The sequence below is a fragment of the Falco biarmicus genome, chromosome Z, assembly GCF_023638135.1.
Source record: "Falco biarmicus isolate bFalBia1 chromosome Z, bFalBia1.pri, whole genome shotgun sequence".
Lineage (NCBI taxonomy): Eukaryota > Metazoa > Chordata > Aves > Falconiformes > Falconidae > Falco > Falco biarmicus.
In genome coordinates this window covers 12,617,244-12,630,709 of record NC_079311.1, presented here as the reverse complement: position 1 = coordinate 12,630,709, position 13,466 = coordinate 12,617,244, and the positions used below count along the sequence as shown (strand labels likewise).

General features: G+C 43.1%; 1 protein-coding gene across 4 annotated transcripts in view; it reads left to right on the top strand.

The window, feature by feature from the left end:
* Positions 1–11,286, top strand: part of LPAR1 (lysophosphatidic acid receptor 1) — a 77,088-nt gene extending 65,802 nt beyond the window's left edge. For all 4 annotated transcript variants that reach the window (XM_056324911.1, XM_056324908.1, XM_056324910.1 and 1 more), the window contains one exon: positions 5,735–11,286. In XM_056324911.1, the coding sequence (XP_056180886.1) occupies positions 5,735–6,036 (302 nt within the window). In that variant the 3' untranslated portion in view covers positions 6,037–11,286. The remainder of the gene's footprint in view (positions 1–5,734) is intronic.
* The last annotated feature ends 2,180 nt before the right edge of the window (positions 11,287–13,466 follow it).

The window sequence follows — 13,466 nt, the reverse complement described above, 5'->3', positions numbered from 1 at the left end:
GTGGATGGAGAGAAAAGCCTTGTATATCTGAGGTTCTGCAGAATTTGCCAAATTCAGCATAGGATTATGTTACATTTGTTAATCTGGTCCATATGTGGTAGCCACATTTTATTTTTTCACATAAAAATTCCATGCGTGGAAGCACACCTTACCCCAATATAGACTATTTTCAGCAGAAACTACAAAAACCAGCAACAACTGTGTTTTCATCCACCTAGAACTATAAGCAATATTGTAGTAATATTGTGGCAAAATTGGGGAAAATTATGTCAGACTAGAATTAGAAGAACAACTCATATACTCTGTATGTTTACAGTGTGATAAATGATCTTCATGGATCTTTTGCATATATAATTATTCAGCATTCATTTTAGATTTCATTCTCTAATATTTGTATCTGGGGAAAACAATATGTAACTAAATAAGCACTGTTTCATGCAGTACTTATGTCTATTCATGCTATGCACAAGACAGTTATGCAGTGTGATAAGGAGGGATGTTGATACAGCTTACAGATGGCTAGGGCATGAAGAAGTGCAGTTGTGTTGTGGCTGATGAGCTTGCTCCTCAGCTAACACAGCAAGTGGATTTCCCTGCTGAGGGTGGGATTGTATCAGGGCATGGAAGTTGCCAGGCATTTCTGTAGGTCTTTTTGGCTATAGTTTTGTTAAATAAAACAAATCATCTCCCCATAGCATTGCTTTCAGCCTGCAGAATGTGCAGCAAGACCCTTCTCCCTGTGGGTAACTGGCAGTGATGCTCGATGTCCTTTCCTCTGTAGGTCACCATCAACCCAGTGGAAGAGATGGTGTAGCCACCTGTCACAAGTGCCACTGACAACAGGAAGGGATTTGGAGAGGACAGTGTGTGGGCAAGAGTGGCAGAACATAAATGTCGCTGCAGTTCAGCTGGAGTGGGTCTTTTCTGTCTTTGATATGGTAGTGCCTTACCCGGTTTCTGTAATCTTTACAAAACTGCAAACACAAGTGAGATCTTTATCCCCCCTTCTCCTCTCTCACTCCAAGAGGGCCTTTCTATAGTTTTTCACCTCCATATGGACTTCTTCTTACAAGGGATTTGCAGGGTGGGTGTAAGGCTGTGCCAGAAAACAGCAAAGTCAGGGTCAACATCAAGATGGGTAGAAAAGGACACACAAAAGGGACATAATATGGTTAAGCAGGAGAAAAGGGGTGTTTCAGAATAGGTGTGCATTGACAAGAGCCGCATCCCACTGGAGCCTCCCAGGGACAGCAGTGTGTGACTTGGCAGGAGCAGAAACACTTTTTTGCTGTTGTGAGTTAGAGGAAAAGAAACATTCATAGAATAAACACAGATTTAGGCTGTCGGGGGGGGGGGGGGGGGGGAGGGAAAGTTGCTGCTTACAAAATGATTCACCTGCTAACATGAGAAGTTTCATGAAGTTTCATGAGTAGCCATCCAGTCTGGCATCCTAGTAATGAGTGACTAGTTCATCCGTGCTTATTCTCATGTAGCTTGTTTCCTTTCTGCTGCTGGGTTTTGGAGTTTTCTCTTTTATTTTTCTACTCACTTATTTTTGTGTCATCTATCATGGTTGGTTTCATATGCCTACTGCCCACAACAGTTTTTACTGTCTTGCAATCAAATCTTGCTGTGAGGCCATGCCATGCTTACCCAGGAGTTCCCAAGCATCCAGCTACTATGGAAGTGCAATTTGCTCTGGTGCACCAGGTTCAGGGAGATGTGATGAAGTCATATTGTGGTGATTGGAAAGCCCTCGGTGGACTTCTGTCACAGCACAGCAAGACAGGGTATGCATGAGGAGCTGGAGTTTCAGCCATGGATGAAAGTACCACACAGCAACAGAAAGTTTGGCCTGTATCAGCCCTTCTCCTCTTGTCTCCTTAAATCTTTTTTTAAAATGTACAGTGGCATTTTTCTGGTTCCCTCAAGCTTTTCTGTCTCATGGCTAGCCAGTTGCCCCTTCAGCCTGATGGCCATTTCTTCCCCACCCATCCCTCTTGCCAGACCTGCAGGGCAGAACTTGGCCAGGCAACACAGAGATGTTCCTCCTTCTGCAACTGGACAGCTTGGTCAGCCTTGTGCAGTGCCAGCACCTCTAAGGACTGCCAGGGTTGGAGGTGTCACCCCAAGGTGCTATCTTTCCAGGCCATGGTGCTCTTCAGCCACCCAAGGATTTTATTTGTACATGTTGGGCTCTCCTAGTGCCGTGGCGTGACAATGACATACCCATGAAGATGAACAAATTAATTCACTGAATGCAATAGAACTGCTTTGTATATCATTGCTTTGACCATGTTTGTAAAATATTAAGGTACACGTGGAAATTACTCATACTTTACTTCAGGCTACTCTCAGTTCTGTTCCTGAGCAGAAAAATACATCAAGATTTTGATGTACGCTTAAGGCTTTTCAGTATTTGGTAGCAGGAAGTTTTTGGATCTCATAGTTTTATTAGATGTGATATTCTTAGATCTTCATTTTTGGTGAAATCAATACAGAACAGATTTCTGGAAAGGGGAGAATTTAACCTAGCTTTTAGCTTAGTATCACTTTACTTTGACAAATATTCCAAGTAAGAAGTAGGAAAAATAAATTCCAAGCTTGTGTTTCCTTTCAGAGAAAGAATTCAATGTTAACAGATGATTCCTAAATCTGAAGTAATAGGAGCCTGACATTTTTATGTTCCTTGCACAGTACCTAACTCAAACATGCCCTTACCATGAGTGATGCTTTCCAGTATTTTCCAGGGTACTGACAGTTACATAACAAGTGAGAAAACCCAAAGCATTGTTTGTGTCACCATTTGCAAGCACTTAATAAGCTGCAGGAGCCATTAGCATGATGGGAAGTTTTGCTAGGAAAATCCCAGGGGCTAAAATAAAATAAAACCCTCTAGAATGAATGGGGCTGTCTTCAGTGGGTTTTAGTTTCCAATAACAAATGAGCTGTCTGTTCAGAGACTTGAAGCTAGCCCTGTTTGCACAAAGGTGAGGTCCTGGATGCTGTGTGCTCCTCTGCTGCTGCTGCTGCCACATGGGGGAAAGGTTGGAAAATCAGCCTGGCCTGTGGCTGGGGGCCAGGGCAGAGGAAAGCCCATGTTACCCAGACAGGTCTGGAGCTGGGCAGCGTGCGTTTCTCCTTCTCTTGACACCCTGGCTGCCAGCACATCATTGACCCAGCTCCATGTCCAGTGTGAGCAGCAGGGTGACAACTTGCAGAGTAATTACTTCCATACCCTTCCAGAGCCGTGTGGGAAAGCGACCCTTTGTTTTTATCTTTTTTCAGCGTAGCATTGAGCTTCACAGGGCATTTAGTTGCTTGCTCAGTCACAGTTCACTTTGAAGTGCAGTCATGTCAAGCCTCAGCATATGAGTTATTGGACCTATCTGAGATACTGAGGAGCCCAGAAGGGCTCAGAAACTCTGCCTGAGACCAGTGTCAATGCAGTGGGCCACATGTGGACTTTTGTCAAAGAATTTGGGGCTTTCCCAAGGGCAAATGCCTACCTGCCTCACAGTACTATTTCTTCTTGTTGATGCTTTTAACATACCCAAAAAATGATAGCAACACCGTATCCTGTTCGGCATGTTCAGATTCTCAACAACAGATCTGGGGGAAAAGAAACAAAAGAAAACCAAAAAATTGTTGAAAAATTGGAAGCTTTCAATTGCAACTTTGAACAATGCATTGAGAGCTTTCTTGTCAGCTCTATTGTTCCCGCATTGGACTTCTCTGCTACAGGCCTGGTGAGGGTGCTGTCATCGTCTTTGGTACTCAACTGTAGGTCCCAAGACTTGCACTGTTCCCTTCTCTGATGTTCTCCTGAGGCAGACTGTAATGAAGAAAATACATGCTCAAGCTGGAACAAAGTCTACCACTGCCTCGCTAGCTAAGAGGTTGAACACACCAGTTTCAGGAGTGAGTGGTTGAATTGGGAAGTTTAGCTTGGTTTCTGCAGAAACCAGCTCAGCAGAGCTGCTGCATGCAGAGGACAGCCTCTGTATCAATGCAGACAATCCTGCAAATAAAGAGGTGACGTTTTCTACTTTTCTGGGAACTGGTACAAGGAAGGGACAAAAGACTGTAGTCCTTTGTATGGGTTTCAAGTACTCTTTTCTAGGACTGCTAGAATTCCAAAAGAGCTGCAGACAAAAGCTGTGAAGTGTATTCTTGTGTTTGATGCCACCTTGGCGTGGGAGAGTTTCATCCCTATGCTGTAAAATTGCTGCCAGCCCCTAACAAAGTCATTTGGCCAAAGACATCGATGCTTTGTACTGTCAGCCAGCAGTTTGCCTAACAGCTTCTTTCCCTTTGCAGTCTTAGTTGGTCAGCAAAGTGATAGGCATTGAGTGGCACTGTGGCACCATCAGTTGCGAGCAAGCTCAGTATAGGGATGTCTTCTGGTACGTAGGAAGCCTGTGTGTGGTTGCCTGGTTGGCAACCAGTGTCTGTAGCGCAGCACACCACGCATGTTTGCAAAGCCCTTCAGAAAACATTTTTCTGTTTGATCTAGGTGAGTTTGGTATCCAAACAGAAAGGTGTCTGCACAGCTTACAGGCGCTGCTGCCCAAACTGGAAATAGCTTGGCACCTTCTTGGCAGGCACGGCAAAAAGTCTGCATGCTCCAGAGGCTGACTGTAGTCAGCTGCTAGACCTGCAGAGAGCATCACTGCAGAAAAAAACAAAGTCAGTGTGTTAGCAAATAAATACCACAGTGACAGGAGAACCTGTCTGAAAACAGCGCTTGCCAGGTAGTGCTGGGAAGCCCTTATTGCTGCTGCCTGTGCTGAGCCTGCCCACTGATGATAAGACTTGGTTTCCACATCAGGCAAGCATGTCAGCCTGGAAAATCTCAGGAGCACTGTCTTTGTTCTGACATGACTAGTGTGTAAGGGCTTCCCCAGCAGTGCTAATATTTAAAACATCTATAACCTTGGAAGGGGTTTTCATCTTTGCTTAACTGAGTACTCCCAAAAAAGTGCAAGGCATATGATTTCATTTCTGTATTGAACTCTGAATTTTGTTCTGGGCTTTACTCCCCTCAGAGCTTTGCAAAGCAGTGAAAGGAGGGGGAAGCATTTTAATCAGTGTGAGGCATTTGGCATTTACGCTATTGAAGCCTGAGGAGCCTCTGAATTTCTAGTGAATAGAGCCCTAAAAAAAGAAGTAGATCTGTTGAAGGCCGGCATTTCAGTGCAAGAAGGATGTGTGTTTAGGACTTTCCGTTACATAATGGGGCTGAAATGGATTAACAAGACCCAGTCTTTCTTTTTCTTGAGAATTGCTGCCTGCACCACTCTTTTTCTGTTACTGATGCTTCAGTCACAGCACTCACAGAAAGGTTTTCTTTGTTGTTATTAGTTTGAGAAGTAAACTACTGCATTGTTTCTCCTGATCAAGAGATTGATTAGTCAGAGGTCTCTAGCTGAAGGGAAAGTGTTCCTCATTATCAACTTTAAACACAAAAGTATTTGCCAAGCAGAGTTTTGGATGGTGAGTGTGTGTGTGGGGAATGCCTTGCTCTTTTGATGTGCTGCCCATAACCATTTACAGATCTTTGAAACACATCCCTCTCATCAGGTCAACGAAGAAATAGTGTGGGAACGATACTCTTGGAAGAGAAAACCATTGTCACTTCCAGTTGGATGGTTCTCTTAGTGTTTTGACAAGTAATGGTGCATTAGTGTATTTGTGGGGTTTGTTGGTTTTTGTCCTCTCTTTCTCTTCCTAGGTGCTTTCATAATCTGCTGGACCCCAGGATTAGTCTTGCTGCTCCTTGATGTTTGCTGTCCCCAGTGTAACGTCCTGGCCTATGAAAAATTCTTCCTGCTCCTGGCGGAGTTCAACTCCGCCATGAACCCCATCATCTACTCCTATCGGGACAAGGAGATGAGTGCGACCTTCAAGCAGATCCTCTGCTGCCAGCGCAGTGAGAGTGCCAACGGCCCCACCGAAGGCTCGGACCGGTCGGCATCCTCACTGAACCACACCATCTTGGCTGGTGTCCACAGCAACGACCACTCGGTGGTGTAAAACCGCAGCCAGCCGCGTGGCCGACAAAGAGCAGAGGGCTATGCCACAGAGCTGGGTGGGAGCACGGCCCCAGGGAAGGTTACCCACTCACAAGGTTTTCTCAAACACTAATGGACTACAAGTGCTTCTTTTCCAGGGAGCCCAACACACTGGCGCAGTCCACCCCATCTGCAGGACTGGCCGAGCTGCAAGGCTTTTGATTTCTGCTTTCAAAAAGCAGAAGGCAGGTGCCTTGTGGTGAAAGTCATCGATAGCTCATGGAAAGCCTCACTGAGACTTTGTCGGACTTCGCTGCATCTTGGTGCCAGTCTGAATCAACTCCGATTAATTAAGCTTATACCTGCTTCACTGCATTTACATGTAGCCACTTAGTCTTTTTAAAAAGGGAGTAAAGGGGATAAAAGTATGCCTATCATTTAATAGACATGTAATATTTATCATCATCAGCATGCTTGTGATGAACATTTTCTGTGCAGGGAGTAAAACTGTGCTCTAGTCTTCATATCCTTAGCCACTCTGCCATAACTACATTAAAAACAAAAGTATTTTTTTTTCTAATACAGGCAACAGAAAGATGATGGAAACTGACTCTTCTTACCTTCATTACTGGTGTTAGAAAGCATGCATGCTCTGTGTGTATGCAGATTGTTTTAATTAGGTAAAAAAAACAAAAACAAACCCTTGTTGTAAAGTCTTCAGGAAAGTAGAAAAGCATAGACTGTATTCCAGTGTTTGTTTAGATTATGAAATAAACAGTACTCTAGTCACAAGGTATTTAACGTTGTTCTTTGAAGAGCAGTATGCAATGTATGACACATGAGGGGTCCCAAGTTTTTCATGGACAAGTTCTTAAAGTACAACACATTGCTAAGGTCTGAAAGGGCTACAGTCAGGTTGATAGATTTTAAAATATATATATTTATGGCATTGGGAAAGCAAAGGGATTTTTAATGTAAAAAAATGGATATGTTTTAATGGTATTTTTCTTGTAATTAGAAAAAACAAACAGCTACTGCATTTTTGCACTGAGAAACATTTCTAGGCTATCTTTCAAAAGATGTATGCTTCATCCTACAAGCCATGGACTACTAAGAACCAAGGTACAATTTTATTTTGTAAGGTGAAAACGACATAGGTAGTCAGCTATTGCAAGTGATGCTTGCAATATATATACCTATATATTATAGGTCTGTATACCTATAAGACCATGCTACAGGTAACAGCCACACATGCACATTGTTATGAACAGCTAACCTAACAGACGGATTTTTTTCATGTACATGGCTGTTTTGAAGGGAAATGCCAATTGTGTGAATCTTCGTTAGCAAGAATCAGTGACATTAATCAAAACTCCTTGACAGGGGTAAAAGTGAACAAACATGGGATCTTGCTAATAAAAAACTTGGGACCTTTCACTGGGAAGCTGTGTGTTCTCCTGACAATGTCAAATATATCAACAGTAAATTCCTGGGGGCATTTTACTCATCATAATTTGCCTCTATATCAACAACAAAAAAAAAAACAACAAACCAAAAAACAAACAAAAAGCCAAAACCACAAAACAAACAAAAAACAAACAAAAAAAATAGAGATGTATCCTTCAAAGTACTGTCCTGGAATGTAATATAAGGGGCAATATTCTCCCATTCGGGCAAGGAGGAAATGGAGGAGGCAGGGTCAGCCCAGCAAGCAGCAGAGTTTTTAGCATCCCTTGCTTTGAAGAGATGTATGGATTTTATGCTTCCAAGCATAAAATAGCTTGGGAAAGGCAGTTCCTCACTGAGGGAGGGAAGAGCAGCAAGTGAGCAGAAACTGTCTCCACTGAATAAAGCTGGAAGTTTTGCCATGGCTTTTAGTAAAACTGAAATTCATCTGTACTGTCAAGCCAAATTTGTGTGGACATTGTGGAAGATGGAGCGGGCAGAGAAGATAAACACAACATTATCTGCCATTTGACCGAGTTACTGAATGTCACACTTACTTTGGACAAACCAGCTCTTTTTCCTGACTCTATTTGAGAGCAAGTGAATGTGAAGGCCGATTTGCTTTTTATCCACATAACAGTACTGAGAAAGAGAAGAACAAGCTATATGAACTTTTTGATTTAAAAACATCTTCTTGCTAAGCCACTCATAAATTTTCATTACTGCTTGCATGGTGTTTGAGCTATTGCAGGTAAGCAGAAGAAGGGAGAGGGTAAGAGTGCCTCCAATGACCGGCAACATCTGACTAAAAAATAATTTCCTTTTCTCAAGAGTGCTCATAGTTGCTTTCTTCCTTGGATCAGGCAGAGCACTTTTTCCTGTCCCCAACTCCCTCACGAAAGAAGGATATCATAGACACTTCCTTTTTTTTGGGAGGGGGGGGTGTTTTTTTTGGGGGGGGGGGGTTGGGCGGGGGTTGGGGGAGGCGTGAGGACAGTGTGCCCTTTCCAAGTGTCCTTTTCACTGCTGTTTGCATGCTGTTTAGTGAATCTCTCCTGGATAGGGTGGGGGGATGATGATCTTAAGAAAAGAGCAGCAAATAATTCACCTTAGCTTACTGTGCTGAAAGTGCAGTGATTTTAGAGAAGTTGTGGGTGAATAGTTTTAAACCATGCAATTGTTCATGATATGCAGGTGGGTCCAGAGGCCGCTTGTGAATATATGTGTCCAGGGCAGCTTTTATTTTCTTATTGTAATTGTGACAGGTGGCAGTTGCTGCCCAGGTACATCGATCAGCTCTTCTCCAAGGAGGCATTTGACAATTCAAGAAGCTGGACCATTTGAACACTTAAATTTAAGATTTAAGTTAAATTTCAGTTAAAATTTCAGTTGTCATGTAGATTAATCAGAGCACTTCTAGCAGCAGGTGGCTTTTTCTTCCAGAAGGTGAAGTGCGATGCTTTAAAGCAAAGGCAACAGAACGCAAACGTTGCTTGTACGATTCCACTAGAGGAACTCACTGAGCGTGTGGCTGCTGTTTAAAAATTAATTAGTGCTTTATTTTTTTGACATGATCTCTCTATATCCTTGAAAAATCTGATCTGTGGATTGAGTGTTTCTTTGCAAGCTAATGAAATTAAAGCTGCTGTGAGCAAAGAGAATAAAAATCAGAGCTTGGAATAGGGTTCATTTGCTGTCTTCTTTAGAGTGTTTCCCATGCCACTTCGTTTCATCTCAGATTTTAACTTTTGCTTCTCTGTTCAGATTTTCCAGCTTCATTGTGCAGTTGTAGAACTCACTCCTGCTATGTGAAAACATGGTGCAAAGTACTTATGGGAAAAAAAAAAAATCGCTCCACTTATTTTTACTTATCTCAAATCCTTCAAAAGGTTTTAGAAGACTTCTTAAAATACCAACGATCCTCCCACAGTCATTAAAATTCTTTTGTTGCTGGCTGCCTCTGGTCCAAGTAAATCATCTTGAACTTCAAATGTAATGGTATTTGTTTCAGCAATTGTAGTGGTGGGGAGTTGTGTATTAAAAGGAATATGGTTGATGAAATAACTTGTAGGTCAAAGAAAATGTATTTTTCCTACTTCATTTTTTTGGTGGTAGCACAAGTCTGAGAACTAAATTTTTTTTCTTTGAATGAAGTATTATTAAGTAGAATTTTAACTCCTTGTTGTTATCACATTTATAGAGGCTGGGTGACCCCATTGGTCCACAGAACTGTTACTCACAGCATTTACATGAAAAGTTGAAAATGTAATCTGTGTTTGACACACATTGCATTTCTTGTCAACCCCTTTTTTGCTCTGTGTTCTCTGATATCTCTTGGTAGCCTCAGGCTGGCTGCTCACTGGGATGTTCAAAGCTGGGCAGATAGCTGGCACAAGGAAACAGGGCAGACCAATTAAGAGCTTTTTCAGTGATTCCTAAAACCAAGCACACCTGTCTGCCTGTAGTGCACCAGTAATGGCATTTTTATAATAGTTGCCCCAAGATCCACTGTTGTTTTTTTAACTCTGTCTTACCCAACCAGTCAGCTGTGGCACTGCTTAAACAAGCTGGCAACAAAGGCTTGGTGTGGGTCACTCAGTGAAAAAAGAAAGGGCAGGCATGTTCATGGTGCAAAGCCTGGGCAACTTGGGTGTCAAAAGAGGAATGGAGATATTTTTATGACCAGTATCTTAGTTTTTCTTCCCCTCCAAAGTAACTTTTCAGTATTGTCATAAATTTCTCCCAGTATGGCACTGCAGTTAGATGAAACTTTCCAAGTCACTCTGGGGAGTATGTCTTTGGGTCTGTACCTTGGTGGTGGTCAGGAGGGGTTGGCCGCAGGCAATCTGTCCCAGGAAACTCAAGTGGGCACTGCTTCTGAGGCAGCTTTTGGTAGCTTTTTCTGACCTCTGTGTTGCACCAGAAGTATGCTGCCAGATACCAGGCATAACTACTGTGAAGCCAACTGGGGTTCCTCTCTGCGATGCAACCACCACCAGCTCTATCTGTTGTCCTGGCAGCAGTTATCCATGGGCTAAAACCACACTGCTTTTTCCATGAAAGAAATAAAAGCCCACCCAGCACATTGTTCTCCCCAGGTGGGATTAAAGAGGACACTGCCAGATGGAGAGGCTGTGATGCACAGACCTGTAGTCTGCCTTTCAGTCACTGTGAATCAAGGTGGTGCAAAGCAGAGCTGTCAAAGGCATTTCTCTAGGGCATTGTCCCCATCCTCTGCTGAGGTGTGACCCCCATCCCTGTTGTAGCTGTCATTCCTTTGGGTCCCTTCTGACCATGAGACAGAATGGAGCTGGCAGAGGTCAGCGTTAGCAGATGGCTCTTTTCCACCTGCTGCAGAAGTAACATAACCCAAACAGAGACTTTTCCTTTCTGTTCCTCCTCAGGGCTTTCCTGCTGAGCAATTTACAATAGCAATTCTACCAGTCATAGAATCATAGAATCATTTAGGTTGGAAAATACCCTTACCTCTCCTATCAGTTCGATCAGTTGGTGATCAGTCTGTGCTATACACTGATGTCTGTATGGAGGAGTTTTGCAACTGCAAACTCATTTGTTCAGGCGGATTGCCCGAGTTTTACTATTTGATTGGAAAGGCCACTTCAAATAGACAGAAAGCTTAAAGAGTATTAACTCTTACATCTGTCCAACTATGCCTCCTCAAGAGAAACTGCCCTTTTTCTTCCTCCTGTTTTCTTTTTTTAGAGGATTTTCCCACAAAGTTATTCACCCAGCTCCAGTTTTCTAAGTCTAGAAGGAGAAGAAAAGAGGTTGACAAAAAAACAAAAACAAACAAACAAAACGCCCCCCCCCAAAAAAAAAAAAAAAAAAAAAAAACAAAACCACCCAAGTACCAAGGTTATTAAACTATGCTGCTGTCTTCTGTGGTATATGGAAATCCAGCACTAATAAGCAGCCAGCATTATAACAAGAGCCTCTGTGAAATGTTCCCATTTGCATGTGATACACTTCTGATAACCAGAAGTGTTGGGGGGAGACTCAGGAATCTGTTCGTTTGTTTTCCTGTTAAAAGAAAACCATGTTTATAACTCACAAGTATGGAGAGAGCCAGTGAAGTCTGGCAAACAATTTTGCTATTAAGTGCACTTACTGTAAATGTTTAGAGGTTGTATCTAGTACAATAAAGTATTTAGCATGTGTAATACAGAGTGTGCAAGAAATAACCTTCATCGGGAGAGCTAGTATTTTGGGTGTGGAGGGGAATTACCCAAAAAGCGTGTCTGTGTAGAGGCACGGCTGGCCTGTTCCAGGAGATGGTGTAGGGCTGAAACACGGGGACAGTGAAGGGGTGGGTTATTGCCAGTAAATCATCTAATCAGTTCTATTCCTGATTTCTACCTGCCCCACTTCCTTCAAGTCCACATTTGTACCATTTAACCTCAGGCCTCCTATGTAATTGTTGCTACATTGAAAAGTTTTCCTGCATAGAGAAAACAAACCTGCTGCTTCTTTTCTCTCTCCCTCTTTCCTTTCCTTTCTCCCTCTCCCTTCTCCCTTTCCTTTCTCTCTTCTCGCTTACCCTTTCCTTTCTGGCTGTGCAGGGACCTGTTTCTTTTAGAATGAGTCCCCAGTTTTTGTTATACTGTAGAAGGTTGTACATTGACTAAACCAAAGTTGGTTGGCTTATACATGGAAATTAATGTGTCCACACACACATTTGCAAAGCCATAGGAAGGAGGAAGAACTGAAAAAAAAAAAAAAAAAAAAAGTGTTATTTCAATGTTGTTTGAGCATAGCTGGCTTAAGACTCTATTTCTTATGCCAATTCCTGTTTCACATTTTGAAGAAATGAGGTCCTAAGTAAAGGGTTAACCTAGGCAAAGGATTAACCCCCTCCCTGCCTTTTGTTAGAGAAGCTAATCACTTACATACTGAAAGAAACCAAGTGTCTGCTTCAGCAAAGTAACAGAAAGTAAAGTTGGCATGCCTAAGGTAAAATTGCAGTACTAGTCACTCAGGGCATTACTAAGTACAAAAATACAAAAAGGGATGAGTTTGGTTTTTTCTTGTCCCCAAACCCTGGTGATTCATGACTAATGCCATGGTGCTGAGCTTTCCATGATATGGCATGTGTAATGTAAAGCAGCCCCACAGAGCTTGATTACTGGACATAGCAAGCAGAAAGCCAAAATACACAATTGCTAAATAAATCACGCCTTGTGAAAACACACTGCAATGCCTCTGGGATTTTTTGTTTTAAGCCCCGGATCACCATTTGCTGGCAAAGTCAGACTGTTTATATGGTGATCTGTTAACATTAAATACACAACACGTGCAGCAATGCAGGACACAGCTTCAGCATGCAGTAGGCAGCATGCAGAGCAGGAGCTTGGAGAGCCAGCACATTTGGGATGACAATGCCCAGAGCCGGCAGCACAGTCCTCAGCATTGCATGGGCCAACCGCTCCATCCTGCTTTGTGCCTTTTGAGATCTGCGCCTCCCAGGCTGGGAAGACAGGACTGCTTCAGATGAGCTGGTCCGGCAGGAGCAGATGTGAATCAGCCTCTTCCACTTTTGTCTAAAGCCATCCTCTTCTCAACTGCTTAGCTTTGACATGGTTATGAATCTGCTGCTCGCTCCTTTAGTCATTGCAAGCTCAATCTCTTGCCAGACTCTCCTGTCACCTCTCCAAAGAGCCCTCCCAATTCCTCCTCATTTGTGTTGCTTTTCTCTGCAGCTCCTCCACATACTAAACCATCTCTGAACCAAGCTGCAAGGTAAACACCAGGTACTTTCCATCACAGATACGGTTTCTTTGTAATTCCCTGGGGGATGATGTGGGAATGGAGTTACATCCAGCTGGCAGCTGGTCACAGGTGGTGTTCCCCAGGGCTCGGTGATGGGGCCAGTGCTGTTTAATATCTTTATCGATGATCTGGATGAGGGGATTGAGTGCACCCTCAGTCAGTTTGCAGATGACACCAAGCTGGGGGGAGTGCTGACCTGCCTGAGGGCAGGAGGCTCTG